The sequence below is a fragment of the Pieris rapae genome, chromosome 18, assembly GCF_905147795.1.
Source record: "Pieris rapae chromosome 18, ilPieRapa1.1, whole genome shotgun sequence".
Taxonomy (NCBI): domain Eukaryota; kingdom Metazoa; phylum Arthropoda; class Insecta; order Lepidoptera; family Pieridae; genus Pieris; species Pieris rapae.
Window position 1 is genome coordinate 2,969,802 of NC_059526.1, and position 20,788 is coordinate 2,990,589.

General features: G+C 31.2%; 3 protein-coding genes across 5 annotated transcripts; 2 read left to right on the top strand and 1 right to left on the bottom strand.

The window, feature by feature from the left end:
• The first annotated feature begins 1,801 nt into the window (after nt 1-1,801).
• LOC110995201 (zinc finger matrin-type protein CG9776) lies at nt 1,802-13,014 on the top strand. Its single transcript, XM_022262260.2, has 14 exons — nt 1,802-2,737; nt 3,031-3,116; nt 3,503-3,569; nt 3,697-3,863; nt 4,103-4,209; nt 4,430-4,564; nt 4,770-4,873; nt 5,507-5,625; nt 7,877-8,036; nt 8,636-8,690; nt 9,235-10,007; nt 10,557-10,603; nt 10,900-11,030; nt 11,990-13,014. The coding sequence occupies exons 1-14, from the start codon at nt 2,503-2,505 to the stop codon at nt 12,441-12,443; spliced, it is 2,640 nt and encodes an 879-aa protein (XP_022117952.2). The 5' UTR covers nt 1,802-2,502; the 3' UTR covers nt 12,444-13,014.
• A 2,847-nt stretch (nt 13,015-15,861) lies between these two features.
• LOC110995024 (glycine N-methyltransferase) lies at nt 15,862-19,888 on the top strand. 2 transcript variants are annotated; one of them, XM_022261984.2, is made up of 6 exons: nt 15,862-16,000; nt 16,440-16,667; nt 17,519-17,646; nt 18,194-18,453; nt 18,984-19,099; nt 19,303-19,888. In XM_022261984.2, exons 2-6 carry the CDS (start codon nt 16,459-16,461, stop codon nt 19,463-19,465), a joined length of 876 nt encoding a protein of 291 aa, XP_022117676.2. In that variant the 5' UTR covers nt 15,862-16,000; nt 16,440-16,458; the 3' UTR covers nt 19,466-19,888. The 2 variants fall into 2 exon arrangements, with proteins under 2 accessions (XP_022117676.2, XP_022117684.2); XM_022261992.2 differs by lacking the exon at nt 15,862-16,000 and adding an exon at nt 16,229-16,345.
• Nucleotides 19,761-20,738, bottom strand: LOC110995044 (protein transport protein Sec61 subunit gamma). 2 transcript variants are annotated; one of them, XM_022262011.2, is made up of 3 exons: nt 20,579-20,738; nt 20,399-20,495; nt 19,761-20,104 (listed from the first exon to the last, which is right to left on the bottom strand). In XM_022262011.2, exons 2-3 carry the CDS (start codon nt 20,490-20,492, stop codon nt 19,992-19,994), a joined length of 207 nt encoding a protein of 68 aa, XP_022117703.1. In that variant the 5' UTR covers nt 20,493-20,495; nt 20,579-20,738; the 3' UTR covers nt 19,761-19,991. The 2 variants fall into 2 exon arrangements, with proteins under 2 accessions (XP_022117703.1, XP_022117711.1); XM_022262019.2 differs by having other exon boundaries at nt 20,399-20,509; nt 20,579-20,718.
• Between the last annotated feature and the right edge of the window lie 50 nt (nt 20,739-20,788).

The window sequence follows — 20,788 nt, forward strand, 5'->3', positions numbered from 1 at the left end:
TCGTTTTATTTAATCATAATATTACTTAAAATCGTGTTTACGAGTAATCCTTAGGAAACTTTCTTTAGAGTGAATAGAATTGTTATGGTAGTAAAGTTAAAATTATAATTAATACCCGAAAAACCAATAGAAACAAAATAAAAATTTTCCATAAATCATTAGCTAAATTAAAAAAAAGTATTAATTAAAGTTATTATTTACTGAGTATGTTCCAAAAACATACGAGCCTCGATGCAAAATAGTTCTTTATAGTGTGAATTTTTTTCTGTGAGATATTTTCTAACTTCACTATTTTTATAAATCTATAAAATATTAAACTGTTCTACGATCGCGTTATTTATGCCGATTCTTAGTTATGAACCGATATGCTACTTTAGCTTCTTAAATTTATACATAGGTTAGGTTAAGAATAACTTTATTTCTCATTAGAATTGCATACATTCACTTATTGAGAAACAAATATAAAATAAGATAAATAATTATTAGAGCGCACAGATGTAGGTACGTAGGTATATAAACTTACAAAAATGTAGGTAGACAAAATAAACTCGATTGGTCAACCAAACAGAAGATAGATGTTCGGATTGGATTTTTTTACTAGATGTGGCATTTATGGCATAGTCTGATATTATAACAAGTTTATATTAATTATTTTTATAAGACTACTTTATTTTTAGTTTATTTATACATATATAATGTGTATATAAATTTATATTTATTTAAATAGAAGTAATTAATATTTAAAATTTAGCAGTGTATATCTAATCTACATAGGTGTGTTATTTTTAATCACTTATTTGTATGTATTGAGTGAGCTTTTAGTAGCTTCTTAAACCGGCCATAATTTTGTTCTCCTTTTATTTATTTTATTTTATTTAAGAGATGGTAACTTATTATAAATTGTAACACCCTCAAACTCCAAATTTATTCTTCCGTAGTTCTAGGAGAGCGGGTTACCAAGTAAATAGCATGTCTTAAGTTAATCTTTCGTGTCTTTTGTTTGGTTACAATTTATATTGGAATGAATTTCCTTATTTAATATTTTACGTATTAGAATAGAAGTGCAGTGTATGTACGTTTTATATTCCTTTTTTTTTGTTTCTACGTATATCTTTTCAGTTGGTGTCCGTAATTTATAGTTAAAAGTCATCACTGCAGTACCCTAGATTTCAATTAGGTAGTCGATATGAGGCTTTACCAAAGAATTATAGATAAGATACACTTTTCGAGGGAGACAATTTCTTATATTATTAATTCATAGTGCACCTGTAAGTGGGGTTAGTTTATGTTTATTTTTTTCTAGGTGTGGCTTCCAAGTTACTGTTACTGTCCAAAATAAGTCCGAGATATTTTTCTTTGGTTTTTCTTTAAAGTAAATTTTACTAGTTTTTTGCTGCAAAAAGAACATAATTTGTTTTTGTAATATTAAAAGATTTTGACTGAAACCACTCACAATCGTAACAGTTTAAGATCATTATGATTAGAGCTTCGACCGAGTTTCCAAATTAAAAGAGACTTGTGTCGTCTGTATAAAGGCAGATGTCTCCTTTGAACCCAACTCACTGATACTGTTAATATAAATAAGAAACAAGAGGGGGCCTAATATTGATCACACACAATCATATCACACGGCACATATCCTGTTTTAAATTCGAAGTAGTTATAAGCAAAATAAATCGTCTAATTGTTAATCGATGTAAAAGAGATCGTCTATCGGTGATTAAAATAAGATTATTCTTATTTGTCCTTAGATATTATTAGTAATTATGTTGCATATTTTAAATTTGTAAAAGTAATACTTCGTCTCATTTGTCAAGTGAGACAGTATAACTTCTGAAATTTCCAGTGTGTTTCATTAGTTTTCAAATAACAATGGGTCGTGGCAAACTCGTGTGTGAGCTTTGAAAATAGTTTGTGGGGTCGATGCTGGCAAATCAAGTTACCAAATATCTAAAGACTTGATAATTCCCAGGTCTCCAATCTATCATTCAGCACTATAAAAATAATAGAATAACTTCTTGTTTGAAGAAAACTGGTCGACCACTCGTGCACAAGCTGGAGAACTCACGGTGAAATGGAAGGACTCAGTTGATATTTGCAAAAGAGTCTATTAGCAAAAGACACTAGGGCCAGTTTTTTAAAAATATCTCAGATGCGCCTGCTCTTCTTTCTGAAGTCTACCTTTTGTCCCGAAATCTTCAATATTATTGCAATTCCCGTAAATGTCTCAGATGCGCCAGCGCTTCTTTTCATTGTTGTCAATTGTCATTTATCACCACCATCGAATTTGAGATAGCTTGAAGCTTCTCAAGGCAAATCCTAAACAAGTAACAACTAGAGTCATAACTCATAACTTAAACTTTATTAGTAAAGAATTCTTGTTTGTTCAAATATAAATACAGTAAGATCAGTACTTCAATAATGTTGTTTTTTTAACATATTGATGTTTTCTAAAATACATACAATTACACCTTAAAATAGGTAAATAATAATTAAAACACCATGTCTGAAAATATTAAGACAAAAAGTAAAGAAGTTTTTGATGTCTTATTGCAACGACATGAAAATCCTCAGTCTAAGAACGCAAGAGACCGTAGCCCTATTATCTCAGAAGCTGTTAATGATGATAGTTACATTTTAGACGAAATAGCTAAGTTGCCCGACCTTAGTGAACTATATTGTGAAGATGAAGAAGATACTTCTATATGTACGTTTGACTATACAGAAAAAAATGACGGTGAGTTATTTTTGGGATTGTTATTATTTTATTTTAGTTATTTGATGTTAGTTACTTTTCTCTCCTTGTATTTATTTCCTGACAGTTCAAACTGCTCCCTTGATTTATTTTATCAGTTGCAAAATTTTTAAAACCATAATTATTATGTCTTTGAATTTTTGTTTCAAATCTATCAATTATATTAATTAATAAAAGTTATTACTACTTACTTATACTTTATTGTTTTTGTATGTTAATATATATTATTAAAACCACAATTAAATGTTCTTGATATTTGTATTTTAATTTTTCAGAGACGTCCAAATCTGATGTCTATCACAGAAATTTACAAAGGAATAGACTCAAACTTTTTACAGATATGCAAACTACTAGTGCTCAGGTTCCCTTTAAAAATATTTTGTCTAAATAATTTAAGGATCCCCAGTTTTTTGGTTCCTAACTTTTGTTTACAATAAAAACTGTCTGGTGAAATTAAAGATTTGCAAAGAATATTTAAACCCAAATATCTACGATCTATAACAGGCATAGAAGATTGATCAAAGTTGCCCTATAATTTGAAAAAATGCTGGTAGCTGAGGCCAAAGCCCCTACAGAGTTAGCCGTCAACTCTTATTTAACATGTATTCAGGAAGACTACTAAACACTTGTTTGTATGATGAAGGAAATGATTGCGAGGAGAGGAGTATTAGGACATTAGACTTAAAAGTCATATTTATGAATAAATTATATATAGTTCTATTCCATAATATTTTTTTTTCTATTTAGGAGCCTTCACAGACTAAATATGATATATCACATCTATTGAAATACAATACTTTGTCAAACAATTCAAGTAAGTATGATGATTTGCTAAAACAGATTTAAAAATAATGTGTCTATCAGCTTATTCTGATTGCATTTTACACTATCCTATATCACTATCATATATATCAAACAATGCAATGTTTATTTTTTCACAGCACAATTGGATAATTCACGGCATATCACCATATTAATAAGACAAAGGGACAATTGTAAGAAAAGTGCTACAGTGCTTAAAAATAAATTGAAAGCTTTAAAGCTTCATAGTAAAAGCAACAAATCACCTAGTACTGATAAATTGGTCAAAAATAATAATAAACTGCAGGTATGTTTAGTCTTAACAGTTCAGCCTTAGTTGCTTCAAGTTTTTAAATTTCTTGTAAAACTTTGTACCAGGAGTGCATTTTTTTTAGTAACCAACATCAAGTTTTTTTATTTCTAAATTTGATTCAAATGTGAAACTTTGTTAATAAGTTATAGTAATGAAGTATTTATAGATTCAATATGTTTCTTTTTGTGATTTTTTCTGTGTTTTTTTTATTGTCGTCACTTGCATGTCAATAGTTGGACCTCCATAATAAGTTGAAGGCTACCGGCAATGTTATAAAGTTGTTGGATGAAATCATAGAAGCAGAATGTTCTGAAGCTTACAATCCAGAAATAAAAGACAGGTGTAGTTTTATTACCGCCTTTATTTGACTTTTATTTACAATTAATATTAAATGGAAGTGAAAAGAAAGTTCACTAATGCTGTCTTTAACTTAGTTATAAGTACTTAAATGGCCTCTTAAGTTAGCTAAAGCTTACAAGCACATCTTAAGATTTTTCATATAAATATTTAAATTAGATAAATTGCATCAAGTGTGTTTAAAATTTAATCATTTTTTGTAGTACCCAAGCACATAAACAATATAAATATAATTACGAATATTATGACCCGGAGTTACACTGGTGTCGGATTTGTAACATGTTCCCACAGACTGCGAAAGATTTTCTAAAACATTTGCATACCAGCCTTCATCAGGAGTAAGATATTTTCCTAATAGTTATGTTACTTTAAACTACTTAATCTTTTGGATTATTATTTGGATATTATCTATTTGTGTTTTTTTTAAACTAGCTGAAAAAAGTATTTTTAAGAACTTAATGCTGAATGATTTAGTGGTGATTTCACAAATCTGTCTGATTCGTGTTTTTGAATATGAAACGCATGTCTTTAATGATGTCATAGAAAAAGTGCAGACCACATTGAGAAGCCGTGGAGCGAAGAGACGGGTTTCGACGAAGGTTTCCCTCATGTGCCTTCTGCTCCCTCAAAACGAACGCCTATTAAAGGTTAGTTGTTAGTTTGTAATAAAATAACTTTTATAAAAAGCTTTTAAATAATTGCACAAATACAATTTCACATTTAAGTACGGGAAAATTTACGCAGCCATTTAAACTTAAGTATTAAAAATTAATTATATAAATACATACATATATAATTGGCGTGTATTAGATCTCACAAGAAATATGTGCGCTACGCTGTGGAGATGCGAGGGAAAACTATTTTAAAGATTTGGTTGACACTTCGATGTGGCTCGGATTCTTATAGTCAAAACGGGACACTTTATAGGTGAAATAATAAATAGTCAATGAAAAAAAAAACACTTTAAAGTAATTATTTAGAATTGGTTTAAAAGTTACGAATCACATAATTTAGGTACCCTTAATATTAGGTAAAATGTTTAGTTACGGGATAAATTTGCGTCCCAGAATTCATTTCGGGGACACAGGTCAGGTTAATCATAACGTCTGCTAAAAAATATTTAGCTATATTAAAATTTAAACATATTAGTTTATTATTTATATAAGTCCGTATTCTTTATGATATTTCGAGAAAATGAGAGTAGAGAGAAAATAATTTAATTTTTGAGTTGTTATTTGTGTTAAATAATAGAAATCGATTGAATAAACGAATATATTTAGGTCTTCAGTTCTATGTGCCATCAACAGCGTGGTACTGTAAGCTGTGCAAGCACTTTATGGGCGACGAGCAATCTGCCTCAAATCATCTGAAGTCAATCATACACGCTAACAAGTATAATGTAAGTGTCAATAATCAAAATACTTATAATATGATATAATTTTTTTTTTAATTCATGACAGGCACTCTGCGACTGAGGTTAGGGCTACTCGCAGATCACTCGCAAAAAAATAGAATTGCATTTTGTTCCACGTGAGAGTTTTTTTTATATTTATGTGTCTTTACTGTAGTAGGGGAGCCCAAGAGGGGATTTCGGGATTTACTCAAGCGCGGCAGATTAATATACAGGGGGATACCTTGTACCCGGTTAGGTACCTCCACCAAATATGAGGCCCATATATAAGGCCGCCCGTGAAGGATACAGGATCAGATTAGTAAAAAAAAATTGATCATCAGACATTCTCGAGCGCGTCAGATTAAGGTAGTGTGAGTTAATCACATCCTAAAAAGTGTATATTCCACTAATCTGACAATTTGAGAGTGACGTAAAGAGAGGGGAGGGCAGCAAAGTTGTAAAAAGAAAACGTCATCTTGACATTCTCGAGCGTAGCTAATTTTTTTTTATTTTGAATGAAATAATTCAAGAATATTGAAAAATATATAATCTGACGATTTCCGCAAGCCGAAATAACAAAATTTCGTCGATAAAGTTCGTGCGATAAACGCGTGCAGCTGCGTGATGCCTACATTTCCATCTCCGCGTTTCCCTCAAAATTAGATTTCATGTGAATTTGAACCGATTCAGACCGATAGATTTTGAGAAATTTTGAAAAATCTAAAAAAATAACAATTTGTTTTTTTGAAAGTGTTTTTTTGCAATAACTTTTAAACGGCTTTATCCATCAACTTTAAAAACTAATCCACCTTTAAGCTTGAAAAACGACGTCGATCGCCACCAAACTGGTCAAAATCGGTTGATTCGTTCGAGAGATATCGTGAACGAAAGAAAACCGAAAAAAGTGTTTCTATCACATAACTTCGACATTTCATATCGGATTATCGTTTTTGATGAAATTAAATAATTACAGCTTAAAAAATGCGTCGATCGCCGTCAACCGCGGGAAAATTACTTGATCCATTCAAAAGTTATTGGGGTTTGAAAATTTCAAAACTAGTGTTCTATCAAACTTCTATCAGACTTTCGAGCTGGGAGAACTCAAACGCATAGAAATATTATTTCTTTGAACTCAGCGAGCTCATAAGTACAATTTTAAGCGCCCAGGAATGGAATTGCAGGGATGGCCTTTAGGGTGAACCGTTTTTCTAATATTTTTTTTGTCAGATTAGGCAAATCCCTCTAGATAATCGTCAGATTATGAGACAGTACGTTTAGAATATAAATCTGAACCATATATATCTTAATCTGACGCGCTCGAGTATTTCAAAATGGCGATTTTTTTTTGCACATTATAATAATGGCTGCGAGTTTGCGTCAGATCGAAATCGTCAGATTATTGAATGAGAGCTTTTTTTTTGGTGCACTTAACACCCCCTTAGAAAACCTGACGCGCTCGATTAAATTTTTTTTTTTCATTTTTAACCCTTACGTACAACCACCCCCATCATGCAAATGATCAGATTAACATACGTACATTATTAAAAATATGTAGGACATTGATGCTATCAATATCTGACGCGCTCGAGTATGTCCATGCAACAGTTTTTTTTTACATATTTAAACATCTATAGCCGCTTTCCCCACCGATGAAAAGGTATATATCATATAACATTTTTTTCTTCTTATCATCTAAGCTTTGCAACCCAATAGGTCTCCACGACGCTCGAGTAAATCCCCATTTAGCATCGTGGGCTCCCCTACCACTGAGACATAATGGAAAAATTACGATCCAGCCTAAATTAAGACTTATATGCAATTTATGTCTAACCTAATTTTGGTAATAAATAATGGAAGAATATCGCTGTTCGGACAAACTGTCTTCTTGTGTTATTTTTTTTTCATTTAATACTGTTTAAATGAAAGATTTATAATTTACTTATAAAATATAAATTGGAAAACATAATAACTAGTCTTGCCATGCAACGATGCTTTTCGTGTGATTTAATGGTTTCAGGAACTTACAAACATTTTGTAAAAAAAAAAGTGATTTAAAAGAGTGTCCATTATTTCTTTTTGCCCGTCCTACGCCCTTCGTCTTAGAACTGTCAGTAAATTTATAAGCATTTTTTTCAACAGACGAAGTGTACATTGCACTAATATGAATAAAATGTTTTGAATTAATCAACTTTATTGATTTAAATGTCATAAATTGAATAAAAATCGGCTAAACAATATAAGTGTTTTTCTATTTCAGGAATTTATAGAGCATAACCCACATTTTGAGACTGACTGGATTTCCGATCGCCAGAAGGCGTATGAAAAATTTCGAAATTTTAATAGGCTCATAGAAAATGAGAAGATAGTTAGCATTTGTATCAGTAGTGACTCAGATAGTGAACCTACTCCTAAGAAGGGTAAGCTGAGGAATTCAGGACTTAGAGAGAAAAATATTCCGTTAAGAGACAATATTGAAATGACTATTGTTTATCGTACTTTAATATATTTATTATACTAGCGGATCCGACAGTCTTGTCAAAAAAAATCCTACTTTAACGTTTTTATTAGACTTCCTTGCTTCGTGGCTTAAGCGTACCTTCAGCTCTGAGGTGGTGCTGAAAGGAATTTTCTTTGTGCGCAAATAGCACTTGCTCATACGATGAAGGCAAACATCTTGAGGAAACCGGCATGCCTCAAACTTAAATTTTTTTTTAAGTTTGAGGCATGCCGGTAAACAAATTTTAGACAGAAGACTAATAATTAAACCTACTTGTCTATAAATTAAAAATTATCGAGGAATCGGATGCAATCTGCTAACCAAAATATAGGGTTGTAGTGCCCCTATATAAATTGAAGGGTTAGGTGTATATTCGTATTGCTATTACCTACGGTGTTGATAACGGATGTATGACCTTTATTCGTATATAGTTCTTCAACAAGACTTAATCTTTAAAATTAAAAAAAATATTTGCCGGCTGCTTTAATGAAAGCTACTAATATTATTAATGTGTTTCAGAAAAAAGTATGAAAGAAAAACGTCGCAATAAGCCTGGGAAAGAGAATATATTGAAGTAAGTTACAATTTTAAAATATTGAAGTTTTAGTTTATATCTCATTTGTTTATCGAAAACGCAAATTAAATACTCTTGAGTAAAGGTTATTTAATTACAGTCAAAATAACCGATTGTCATCACCGGACGTCAAGAGTACAAAATATCATATATTACCTCGACGTCCGTTGTTCCACAACTGACTGTTTTTTTTAAAGCAGTTATTGCCACGCACCACCACTAAATTGAACCAGCTGCCCGCTGAAGTGAAAAGCCCGGCAACACACTTGTGAGGCTTCTGGCAATGTGAGTGTCCATGGGTGGCGGTATCACTTAACATGAGATGTGCCTCCTGCCCACTATAACGTTCAAAAAAAGGCTTAGATCCCGATATTTAAGTCGTTATAAGTAATTTGCTTTATTATATCGATTTAAATATTATTATTATATACAAAAGCATAGAGTTGGAGTTTTGTATTTTGTAGCTATCAAAGTCTAGTTTTACTTACTACGTTAATTGTAAAAAAAACATGTACGAGTTTATACATTGTTTAAAATTTTGTAGAACAAACTTAGAAAAATTAGCTGAAATAGATTCAACGCGATCCCGACAAGTTACATTTACAAGTGATCGTGTTGACCGTTCTGTTCCTCATGAGATAGATGATAATGAAAGGAGACGTTTAGAATCACGTTGGAAAGATAAAGATAGTGATAGAGAGAGTCGGATGAACGAACGAGAGAAATATGCTGACGATAGAGAGAGATGTACTTATGTTCGTTCTGTCTCTCGTGAGGTAGACGACAATGAAAGGAGACGTTTAGAATCACGTTGGAAAGATAAAGATAGTGATAGGGAGAGTCGGATAAACGAACGAGAGAAATATGCTGACGATAGAGACAGATGTACTTATGTCCGTTCTGTCTCTCGTGAGGTAGATGATAATGAAAGGAGACGTTTAGAATCACGTTGGAAAGATAAAGATAGTGAGGGAGAGAGACGGATGAACAAAAGAGGGAAGTATTCTGACGATAGAGAGGGATGTGTTTATGTCCGTTCTGTCTCTCGTGAGGTAGATGATATTGAAAGGAGACGTTTAGAGGCACGTTGGAAAGATAAAGATAGTAAAGAAGAGAGTCGCATGAACGATAGAGAGAGACACCAGGAGAAATCGAAACTGTGTTATAACGAGAGAGAGAGACAGAGGGATGAAGAAGACAGAGAAAGAAGACATCGACAGGATTCAAGATATAAGCATCGATACAGACGCGATTCGCGGGACCGTGATCGATTACGAGAGACACCACGAACTAAAACCAAATTCAAGGAAAATTATGGTAAAGTTATTTTTCTCTTCTCAAAAATGTGAATGTAAAGATAGCTGGAACGATAGGTGTAACTCAATGTCAAATCATTTATTCCGCTTAGACCACCTAAAATGGCTTTTGGACGTTAAATAAAATATAAAATTGATTCTAGTTGCAACTTCCGTAGCGTAAAGCGTTAACGAAACTCGTGTGGAGAAGAATGAGAAAGAAATTCCACTCTTTTAAAATAAGTTCTATAATATTTTATATATATTATTTTGTATAAGTACTTGGATATTTTTAAAAACCATAAAGGACTAGATCTTTTTGTATTTAAACCCTAGTGTGTAAAAAAAGTATGTATATTTTAATTCACTTGCGTAGATAACTTTTGGTGATGTAAAGTGTACTAAGGAGGTCTATAGATAGATTTTTTGTTATCCCAAAGTTTTATTTTACTTATTTCAATCAAGTCCAAATCAAGTCCTGGAATTATTGACTATATTATTATAAATTGGTAAAAATTAAAACAAATTGATTGAAAAATACTGCCCTTTCTAACATCTTCTCTTCTTATAGCAAAAATGTTGCCGGAACCTGAAAAAGAAGGGAAACCAAAATTGAACGTAAGTTTTTTTTATCATTAACTTAAATCACCTTTTATGATGGAATGTGTTTATCGAATCAACTCTGAAATATCTTCCATGCTCTAAAGCAATTGTCTTTGCTTCGAACTGTGTCTTCTTAGAGTTTATTAGGTGCGTGGTACCTGAAAGCGTCATTAAAAAACTTTTCTTCTTTCTTTTTATGTATTTTTCTCGGTGACATTTAGCGTGTACTGGGAAACATAATTCCAAATTTCCTAAGAGAAATGATATGATTTTCGTATTTCGACCATGTCATTTTCCCAATTATTTTACAGATGCAAGAACTGAATAAGACTGCGACGGATTTATGTAACAGAAAACGCAAAAAGAACGAAAACATTTATCAACTTGCTGCCACTTGGCTAAACAACAATCCTTTGCCTATCTATCCATCAATAGCTGTACCGTAAGTTGTCTCTATATATATATATATATATATATATATATATATAGTATATATATATATATATAAAATTCTCGTGTTACAATGTTAGTTCCCATACTCAACAGAAACCGCTAGACAGATTCTTATGAAATTTATTATGCATATTTAGTAGGTCTGAGAATCGGCTACTATCTATCTATCTAACCCTTAAGGGGTATTCAGCCCAATAATTTATTTTTTAAAACCCTAAATTATTTATTAACACTACGTTTTATTTGTTAATTAAATGCTTATGATATGAACTCCGGGGTTCATATGGAGAAAATATCACAGAACAACCTAAAAAGTTTTTCCATTTCGGAAAAGTGAACAGAAATTTTGCTAAGTGCTCTGGGGCAGCAAAGCAAATGTTCCATGTTGGTATGTTTCAAACACTAGAAAAAAAAATTAAATAGGTAGGTTATCAGGCTTCTGTGATACGTCGTCGACGCTTTGTGTCACAATTATTTCCTTCACCGTAAATGCGAGTGTTAAATACGCATGCGCTTTTAGATAAAGTTCATTCCAGAAATTCGAATCCTGATACTAGCACTTACAAGCATAAAAAACAAATAATTCTCCTTAATAATATTAATACAGGTAACTATAGAGAGTTCTGAGAAGAAGTAAACGCCCAGAAGTGTATACTAGATGATGATCATACACAGGGTGGCCAAAATGTCGTGGATCAAATACAACTAGTTACTAGCGGATAGATGAGGTCCTCTCACAGCTGATGACCTAGCTATTTGCGTTCCATCTAGTTGCGTTTTATCCACGACTTTTTGGCCACCCTGTATTTAAGAAATGTTTTTCCTTAAAATAATATTAAAATACGATTTAGTTTTATTGGTAGCGGTCTAGTAGCAACATTCCATACCTTCCTTTTGTTCGAAAAAAATTGCTTGATATATTTTTGGTTTAAAACTTTTATATTTCAGTGACGTCGACATAAATCAGTATTATCCTTATGGGTATCCTTATTATATGGGAACGGGTTATGGATTAGATACTATGATGAATCCTGGAATGATACCTCCTTTTACTGTTAACTCCGGAACAAGCTTATTGGGCGAACCACCGATATATTACGAATTTAATAAAACATTCTCACATTTGTATAATAGCATGAATCAGGAAAGTAAAACAATGATAAATATAATATCGCAGAACTCCAACGAACAAATGGAGCAAGAAAATGAAACCTGTAAACAAGAAGGGAATGAAGAAGAGAAAAATGGAATAGAAGACAATTCAATAGTACAAAAAAACCTAGAGGGTATTAGAGATGAATCTCAAACTGTTAAGGATCTGCAAGAGCAGCCTCCTAATGATGAGAAAAACATTGATGTTCAACCATCTGACAATAATCAAAACGCATCTATTCAACCTTAATGCAAAGCAAATATAGTAAAATTACATACAGCAGTGTTGGCCTAATGGGTTCGATATGCATCCCTTAGACCCAAAAATACGACGACGTGTCAGGCACAGAAGGTTGATCACCAATTAGAAATGATCACGGCATATATACAGTAATCTGAGCCCCATATCAAAAAGGGACCTACATATTATATTATCCTGCCGGCCGGGTGTTCCGTCTCCACAACAGTCCGATTTCAAATATTAAAATAACATGGTTATGTTTACCTCCAAAAAGAACCTGATTTAGATTAAGGTTAGCTAGGTGATGGTGATTTAGATTTTCACGTGGAATTTAAGGCATTCCAGTATACAGTCAGGAATGTTTTGCATCATACCGAGTATAAAATGATTTCCAAATCTTGAACTAATCTTTTTATGCTTTAAGCGTAGGATTTAAAGTCGAAACTTAGCGAACAAGCTTCCTTTATGCCGTCCCTTTTACATTAAATATGTTGCACAAAAGAATATCAATTAAAAAATTAAAAAATTGTGTGCGTGTACTAGTGTGAGCACGTAAGAAGTGAAACTTTATTTACTTTACTATATTTATGACCTTATTTTTCGAAAAATGAGATGCAACTTTAAATAATGTTAAATTAGAGAATTTCTAAATTAAATAAAAAAAAACAAATATATATTTTTTGTAAAATATTTAACAAATTTTTACATAAATAGAATAAAAAAAATATTAATTGTAATTGAATGATTATATTGTTATCGTCATTATATATTTTTGTTAGAGAAGAAATTCGAATCTTCGAATCAAACGTTCAGTTTCACTTCTATAAACTTAAAATAATAAAATATCTGCGAGCTATGATGCGCGAATAGGCGAATCCAAACAAGAAAAGTTGTTTTTCCGTCGAAATAAATTACGAAGTTACATACCTTAGTATTTTTCGGTGAAAACTTTGGTACTCTAAGGTTTGAATTTTTTGGTATTTTTGCATTATATTTAATGTTTAGATTTGTGCCTTAAATATCATGTATATTACCATACAGACTTATATATTTAAGCTTTTTGTAATAGAAACAAACGTAAATAAATTATAAAAAAATCATAGATTTTTATTTAATTAAAAAAAAATATTTTAGTCCCGTCCAATTTTTATGTTTTTTTTTACTTTTTTCCTCTCTATAATTCATCACTTTTTTTTAATTCATGGAATAAATGAAAAAAATACTCGAATTGGTCCAGCTGTCTGATTTTTGTACTTATATAATATTGTAATTATTTATTACTAGGTATGAACTGCACGTCCAACACACATTTTGAGACAAAGTTTTCTTATTCTTATTAGAACTCTATTAAGGAAGTTTTACTTAATACAGTTCTAATAAGTTTGACAAAGCTATAGATAGATGTATAAAACATGTTGCGTATATTGCGGACACTCTCAACCTTATGAAAATAGCTACACGGACGAATGTAGAGTTGTTAAGCAAAGTAAACCTACGTACATAACAAAACTCTAAGAAACATGAACCTATTACAATGTACCTTAATTAAATACAAATTATAGAGGAAGCAGCTTTATGGTTAGAGCAGCGGACAGATTTAATGAGGTATTGACAATTGACATTAAGTTCGCCGCGAGTGTGGTGACGGCAAGGCAGCAAGCTCCGACACTCAATGTTTCGATTATGATGTACTTCGTAACCTTTTATTGACAACTAAATTATATTCTGATTTTCTTTTTTGTTCTACAGCCATAATATTTATTGTTTCATGTTCTTATTTAAGAAAAACTATATGTGAAGATTTTTAGTTAAGTATGTAAATCTTCTGAATAAATAAATGTTTAGTATAAAATTTAATTAGTACTTACAGACAGATTTTTAACTAAACTATTTATAAACAATTACTCAACAACATAATTAAAATTGTCCGATTAAAACACTAACGTTTCGATAAAAGCTATCTATGGACTGTGGGTCAACCAAACATAATAAAATAAAACAGACATATGAAAAAGAAGTTAGTTTTTTCTTTTGATAACATTTTCATCTACAGCAATATGATATATTTGTCTTTTGCGTTCGTTTGTAATGGATAAACTTCTGAACTGATTATATATTCTATATACTCCTAGTGTAAAATCCGGGAAAATAAATAAATAAAAATAAATTTGAAGGTGTTGCGTTTAATGATGTATAGGGTTACATCGGGTGAGCTTTCCGTTGCTATTAGACACCTATTTTTATAAATAGAAAAGGCAGCTTATAGAAAACGCTGTTTTACACTTTAATTCATGTGAATTTAGTTTTCTTTAGGTAGATAGAGTTCATGTTAATCTAAGTTGAAACGTCGGGATTTTCTTTATGCGTAATTATTGCTTGCACTAAAAAAACATATGTGCAATTCACACATGGTAGAAGTGAAACCTTCAAAAACAATTTTTTAATTATTAATCATATATAAATTAATAATTTTCCATTATCTAAACGTGTGTGTTCTTTTAAAACAGTATATTTTAATGATAAATTTTAATTTATAAGTTTAATATAAATTTTTAATTTGGCAAAAACTAAAACATCGAAAGTTTAAAATTCGATCAAATGAAAAAGCGGCAGTAAAGAGAGGCTGTATAATGCCTACTATCTCATTTTCTCCCACGTTAAATCTTATGAATTATTGTTTCTGCCTCTGTTTACTGTCGCTTTTTCCGTTGCATTCGGTTTGAAATCACAACGATTCTAAAGAAGTTTCACTTCAAAAATATCACGACGCAACTATTATTAATTATTATGCTTAACATTCTACTAGTTTACAAAGATATACCAAATAATTAAGAATAGACCAATACAAAATATGCAGATATCTGAGGCTTAACATCTATGGAGGTTTGCAGCCACGGACCGCGTAATTATTGGGGTTAAACGTATATGAAAACAATGATTTACACTTAGCACACAATGTATGTATTTTCTAGGTATATGTTAAAAACAGTATCTACTTATGAATAAACAGGAAGTAATAGTAATAATAACACTTTGTTTACATCACATTCACAATATTACAAAACAGAAGAGTCGTCGAAATGATAAAATCAGCTTCTTCCAGATGTAAACATTCTAAGATTAAAAAAGAAAATACAATACAATAAACTACTTTGGCTTGTACTCTTCTGGTTGGAAAAAGATATACGATGTGCATACAGACAGACAAAAAACAAGGAAAATTTCCTTAACTATTTAATTTTTATTATGTTCAAATATAATTTGATATTATTGAACGCACATGTGAACAATGTATTAAGAGATCTAGAACATTGAACTAGACTTTGCAAGTTCTGATTTGATCGATGGAATCTCTTTATCGTTATATCGACATCTTTCAATGGTGTTTATATGTATAACTGAACTTATAAATAACAGGAAAGCCATCGACGCAAAATACGAAAAATGTTACATCATACATATGTATTAAATGCCATGTACCTAACGGCACGTTAACAGATGCCATCTTAAACTCGTCTCGGTTCGTCGTCACAGTGTGACGAAAAATATTTACGGAGATAAATTATGTAAGTAAAATATTTTTATTTCATAAAGAAGGGTTTAGTTAATAACAAGGAAATAGATTAACGCATTCGTTCGATATTTAAAAATAAAATAAGACAGATTTAATAGTTTAGGTACGATACATAGGACACGTTTTATTTATTTTCTAAATATACATACTATCTTTGTTATCGCATTAATTGTAAATAAATCAACGTCACTGTGAGCTATATTATTTATCTACTGATAGATGATGACTTAGCATTATTTTCATAATAATCTAATGCGTTTCATACCGGCCAGATTTTATGGTTTACTCATAATATTGTGAAGAGTTATCTGTGTTGGTCCTCACAATTTAATAAAATGTAAATTATATATGTATATAAATATTATAGGGTGTTATTGGAGGTCCGTAGTCCTTACAATATAAACATTTATAACTGCGAATTCCATTTCCAGACATCATCCCTCGTAAAACATGGCGTCGGATAAAGTCTTTCATTCCCGCTCTCAAGGTATTCCCTCTGAGGGAGTAAAAGATCAGTATGCTGATGGTAAGGCTGCGAGGATATGGAAGAAGTACATTGGTGATAGCAACAAACGGACACAGAATTATAGGACCTTTTTGAGTGGAATTCTCAGAAAACATAATTGTGTAAAAGTCCTCGATGTAGCATGCGGGACAGGGTAAGTTTATTATTTATTTAGCTCATTTAAAATTACCCACAATTTGTACAATCTAGATTTAGTTTTAAAAAATAGTATATATTCTTCAGTTAAACTCACAAAGAAATATGTTAAACAAATTCAAATTTTAAATTTTTGTTAGAATATGTGTACGAATTCTAAAAAAAATACGCGAACTACTTCGAAGATCTATTTGTGAAGATAAACCAGTCTAGTTAAATCAGTTATGATAAAAATCTTACACATTAATACATTGTTTATAAATACGCTCTCATTATTGAGATAAACAGAATAATAATATTGTTTTTATGTTACAATATATTTTTGTTAAGTTTACTTATTATCGTTTTTTGTTATCTTATAAATTAATAACTTGTAACTTATACTGCCTCTTTCTTATACTCTAACTTATTCTCCTAATTCTTAGTAAAGGAAATATTGGTTTTATTGCTAATCTATACGTTATATTATACAATCTTTACTTGAACGCGCGCTTAGGAACTAATGGTTCGAACTGAACAATTTTTTTTTAGTTGAATTGTCCATTTATAAACTTTTTAACATCAAGTTTGAAGTTATGACCGAATAATCGCGGTGACCGAGGGTCAAAATTTTAAGATAACATGCAATACGTTAAAAAATAATAATGTTACTTCTGATTTAATAGACTTACGATTATATGACAATTTTAAAATGTGCTTATAAAACAATTCACTCGTTATTAACAGTTTGAATGAGCGATGCTTTTTAAATGTTTCTGACATGGTCTCAGTTTCAGGAATCTACTAATTATTCTCGGGATATTTAAGCACAATTGGAGTCTTTATAAAATAATTTATACTTAATTTTAGTATAGACTCTATGATGCTCGTCGACGAAGGCTTTGAAGTGGTGTCAGTGGACGCGTCCGACAAAATGTTGAAACACGCCCTCAAGGCTCGATGGGAGAAACGGCGTGATCAGAAATATGATGAGTGGAGTAAGTAAATTGTGTAGTTTGCGTATCTAATTCAATGTTGATTTTATAGTGTATCCCTTTTTTGGATACTGAAATCAATAGTGTAGTTGGTTTCTCAGGGACGCTGTAACATTTATTCATATAGGTAATAAACGAATAGCAATAATGAATTTATTTTTATTTAAAATAAACAAAAGTCCTCAAATTATGGGGGTGAAACGGAAGAGAGGAACTGGCAAGCAACTCTCCGTCACTTTCTAATCGCTAGTTTTTTTTTAATAAAACTCTTCAGGCGGTCAACTGCAATGTATCTGGCAAGACGATAATAATAATTGTTTATAATGCCGAGTACAATTTTTTTGAGTACCAGTATTTTATTTATATGTTATATCTAACCCCAACAAGCCAACTAATAGAAGGCATGTTCTATTAATTATAGCCCTACCACGTGACTTAAAACGAGTTAAATAAAACACCTTAATACAAACCTTGAATGTAGTGTAAATAATGTTTTTAGTTTAAAAAACCAAACCGTTCGAAAAATTAAAAAACAAACAATATGTTTCAGTAATTGAAGAGGCCAGTTGGGAAACTCTTCCACAAGACATCGAATCATTTCTGCCCGGCGCCAAGTTTGATGCCCTTATCTGTCTTGGAAACTCGTTTGCCCATCTTCTAGATGAATACGATGATCAAAGAACACAAAAGATGTGTTTAGAAAATTTCGCAAAAGTCCTAAAACCTGGAGGGTTGTTGATAATAGACCATCGAAATTACGATGCGATGATCGATAAGGGCTCTACGCCAGGACATTCAATTTATTATAATGTAAGTTTATAAAAAAAAATCTTGCTTCTACATTACTTTAATGTGTTTAAAACAGCGTAAAGATAAAGAAATATCTAACATATGAAGTGCAACGCTTTAAGGTGGCCTGGCCCATTCGTACGTAGTACATAATAGTATGTATATTATACGTATTAATAGGCGCTGCGCCTGAAGTAAAAATACAGTGCGTCAATTCAATTTATGTTTGACATCCGAGAGTATATATATACTTTCACCAGTATTGGTAAAACTCTGCGCCTACCATTGTTCAAATGCAAATTTGCTTAATAGCGTAGTTTTATCCCCAACAACCAAAACATACTCAGAAAAATTAGAAACAACATTGTATGTATATAGAATGCAATCAATATGTTTTTATTAATACGAGAGACGAACGAGGCTAGTTTAAATTTTAATGAAGGAAGTTCCTTTATTACATACCCAGTAACACATATACAAATACATTTTCCCCATGTATTATAAGCAATATAAATCCAATTAAAATAATATTCTCCTCTCTTACTTTTCAGAGTTCTTACCCAGTAGATATCAAGACATCGGTGCTAGTCGTTCGCGGTAAACCGGAACTAGTTGCGTTAGATTATTGCATTTGCCCCACAGAGGATGGGGATATTGCTGAGAAAAGGTAATTGTAAACAATTTAATCGCTACTTTTCAGTAATTAAATTTATTAATTATTTTTCACTCAATTCCATTATAGTCATGTTGGATATTTGTGCAATACTTATGAAATTCATCATTTAGAGTGTGAATGATTAGTTAATAATCTGCTATCACTAAACAAAGCCACCACATTTTCATGTAGGATAATATATTTTTTCATTTCAGTGAATTCCGTCTCTGCTACTACCCTCACAAACTAGATAAATTCACAGAAATGTTAGATGAGGCTTTCTCAAATAAAGCTCAACACAGTATATACGCTGACTTTAAACCGCTTAATGAAGTACTGGAGCCAGCTTACTACATCCACGTCATGCAAAAAGAATGACTTGAAAACCTTGTATATTTTTATAAAAAACTATTTTTATTTCAGTCCAATTATCTGGACTTTTTTTTGATTAGATCTTACAATGTTATTGTTTGCTAAAAATTTCACTGAATAAATTGCTAAGAATTTAAATTTACTTATTTACTCTATGCGCACATAGATTTATGAAGCCTACTATTTCTCCATATATAAAGATAGGAGAACAAATAGGCTATATGTATTACTAGTTTCTTAATACTAGTAGGTACATAATATTTAATGTATGTAAGTTCCAGGAGTAAATAAATAAACAGAATAGTTATAAATATCTTTTATTATTGATCTATTCACTGTGAGTAAAAGTTTAAAGCTCCCAACATAAACCTCAATTGAAATAGTGAAACATGTTAACTGACAATATAACATTTAATAGAAACATTTTTCATAAAAAAAGAAATAATTTATTGCAAATAAAAATATGAAAGTGAATAAACTAAAGAAACCAGAGGACTTAAAGATAAGTTAAAACTAGAGCTAAAAGTACTATCTATGAGCCTACAATAATGTTGTTGATTGGAATATGTATCAACTTAACAAAGAAACCAATAAATCCCATGATGCAGAAACCAATAGCTGTAGCAATTGCAATCTTCTGGAACTCTGAAATAATTTGTGTCCTTTTAATTGAAAAGTTCTATATTTAGGAGTTGTAAAAAGTAAGTTAGAGAAGCACTTTTTATACTAATGAATACAAGTATTTTTTTATTTTTAGCTTGTAATCACTAATCAATATAGCTGATTATTATATTGTATTTCGATGTACTAGCTTAAAACTACTTTAAATTTCGCATTTTAATAAAGTGGCGAACTGCCAGCGCAACAACTGCGAAACATACAAATGGATATTCAAAGCATTTTTCGGAATAATCCAATTTTATATATATATTCACTGACCTTTTCTGTCTGGCTTAGTACATCTTCTCACTAATCTGATAGAATCCTTAGCGAATTGTCTGCCAGGCTCTACGAACTTTACGATTTGGTCCATTTTCTGAAATAAATTAGCTAATTAGTAATATTAAAATGGTAGAAAGTAAACATGTTATTACTAAAAAAATATTTTTATATACTTACAAATTTAAAAGATATGTACACTCAACAGTGGAATAGCCACAAAGGTATGAATTTTCTTTAAAAATCTCAAATTCGTAATGTTTCTCTGGTGAACGTACGTGAAATGTAAAAGACAAAACAAGACAGCTTTCAAAACGTCAGCCACGTTTCGAACAAGTACGGCACGTCATCGGACTGCGATCGGATACTTTTTCTAAATATAGGTGACCA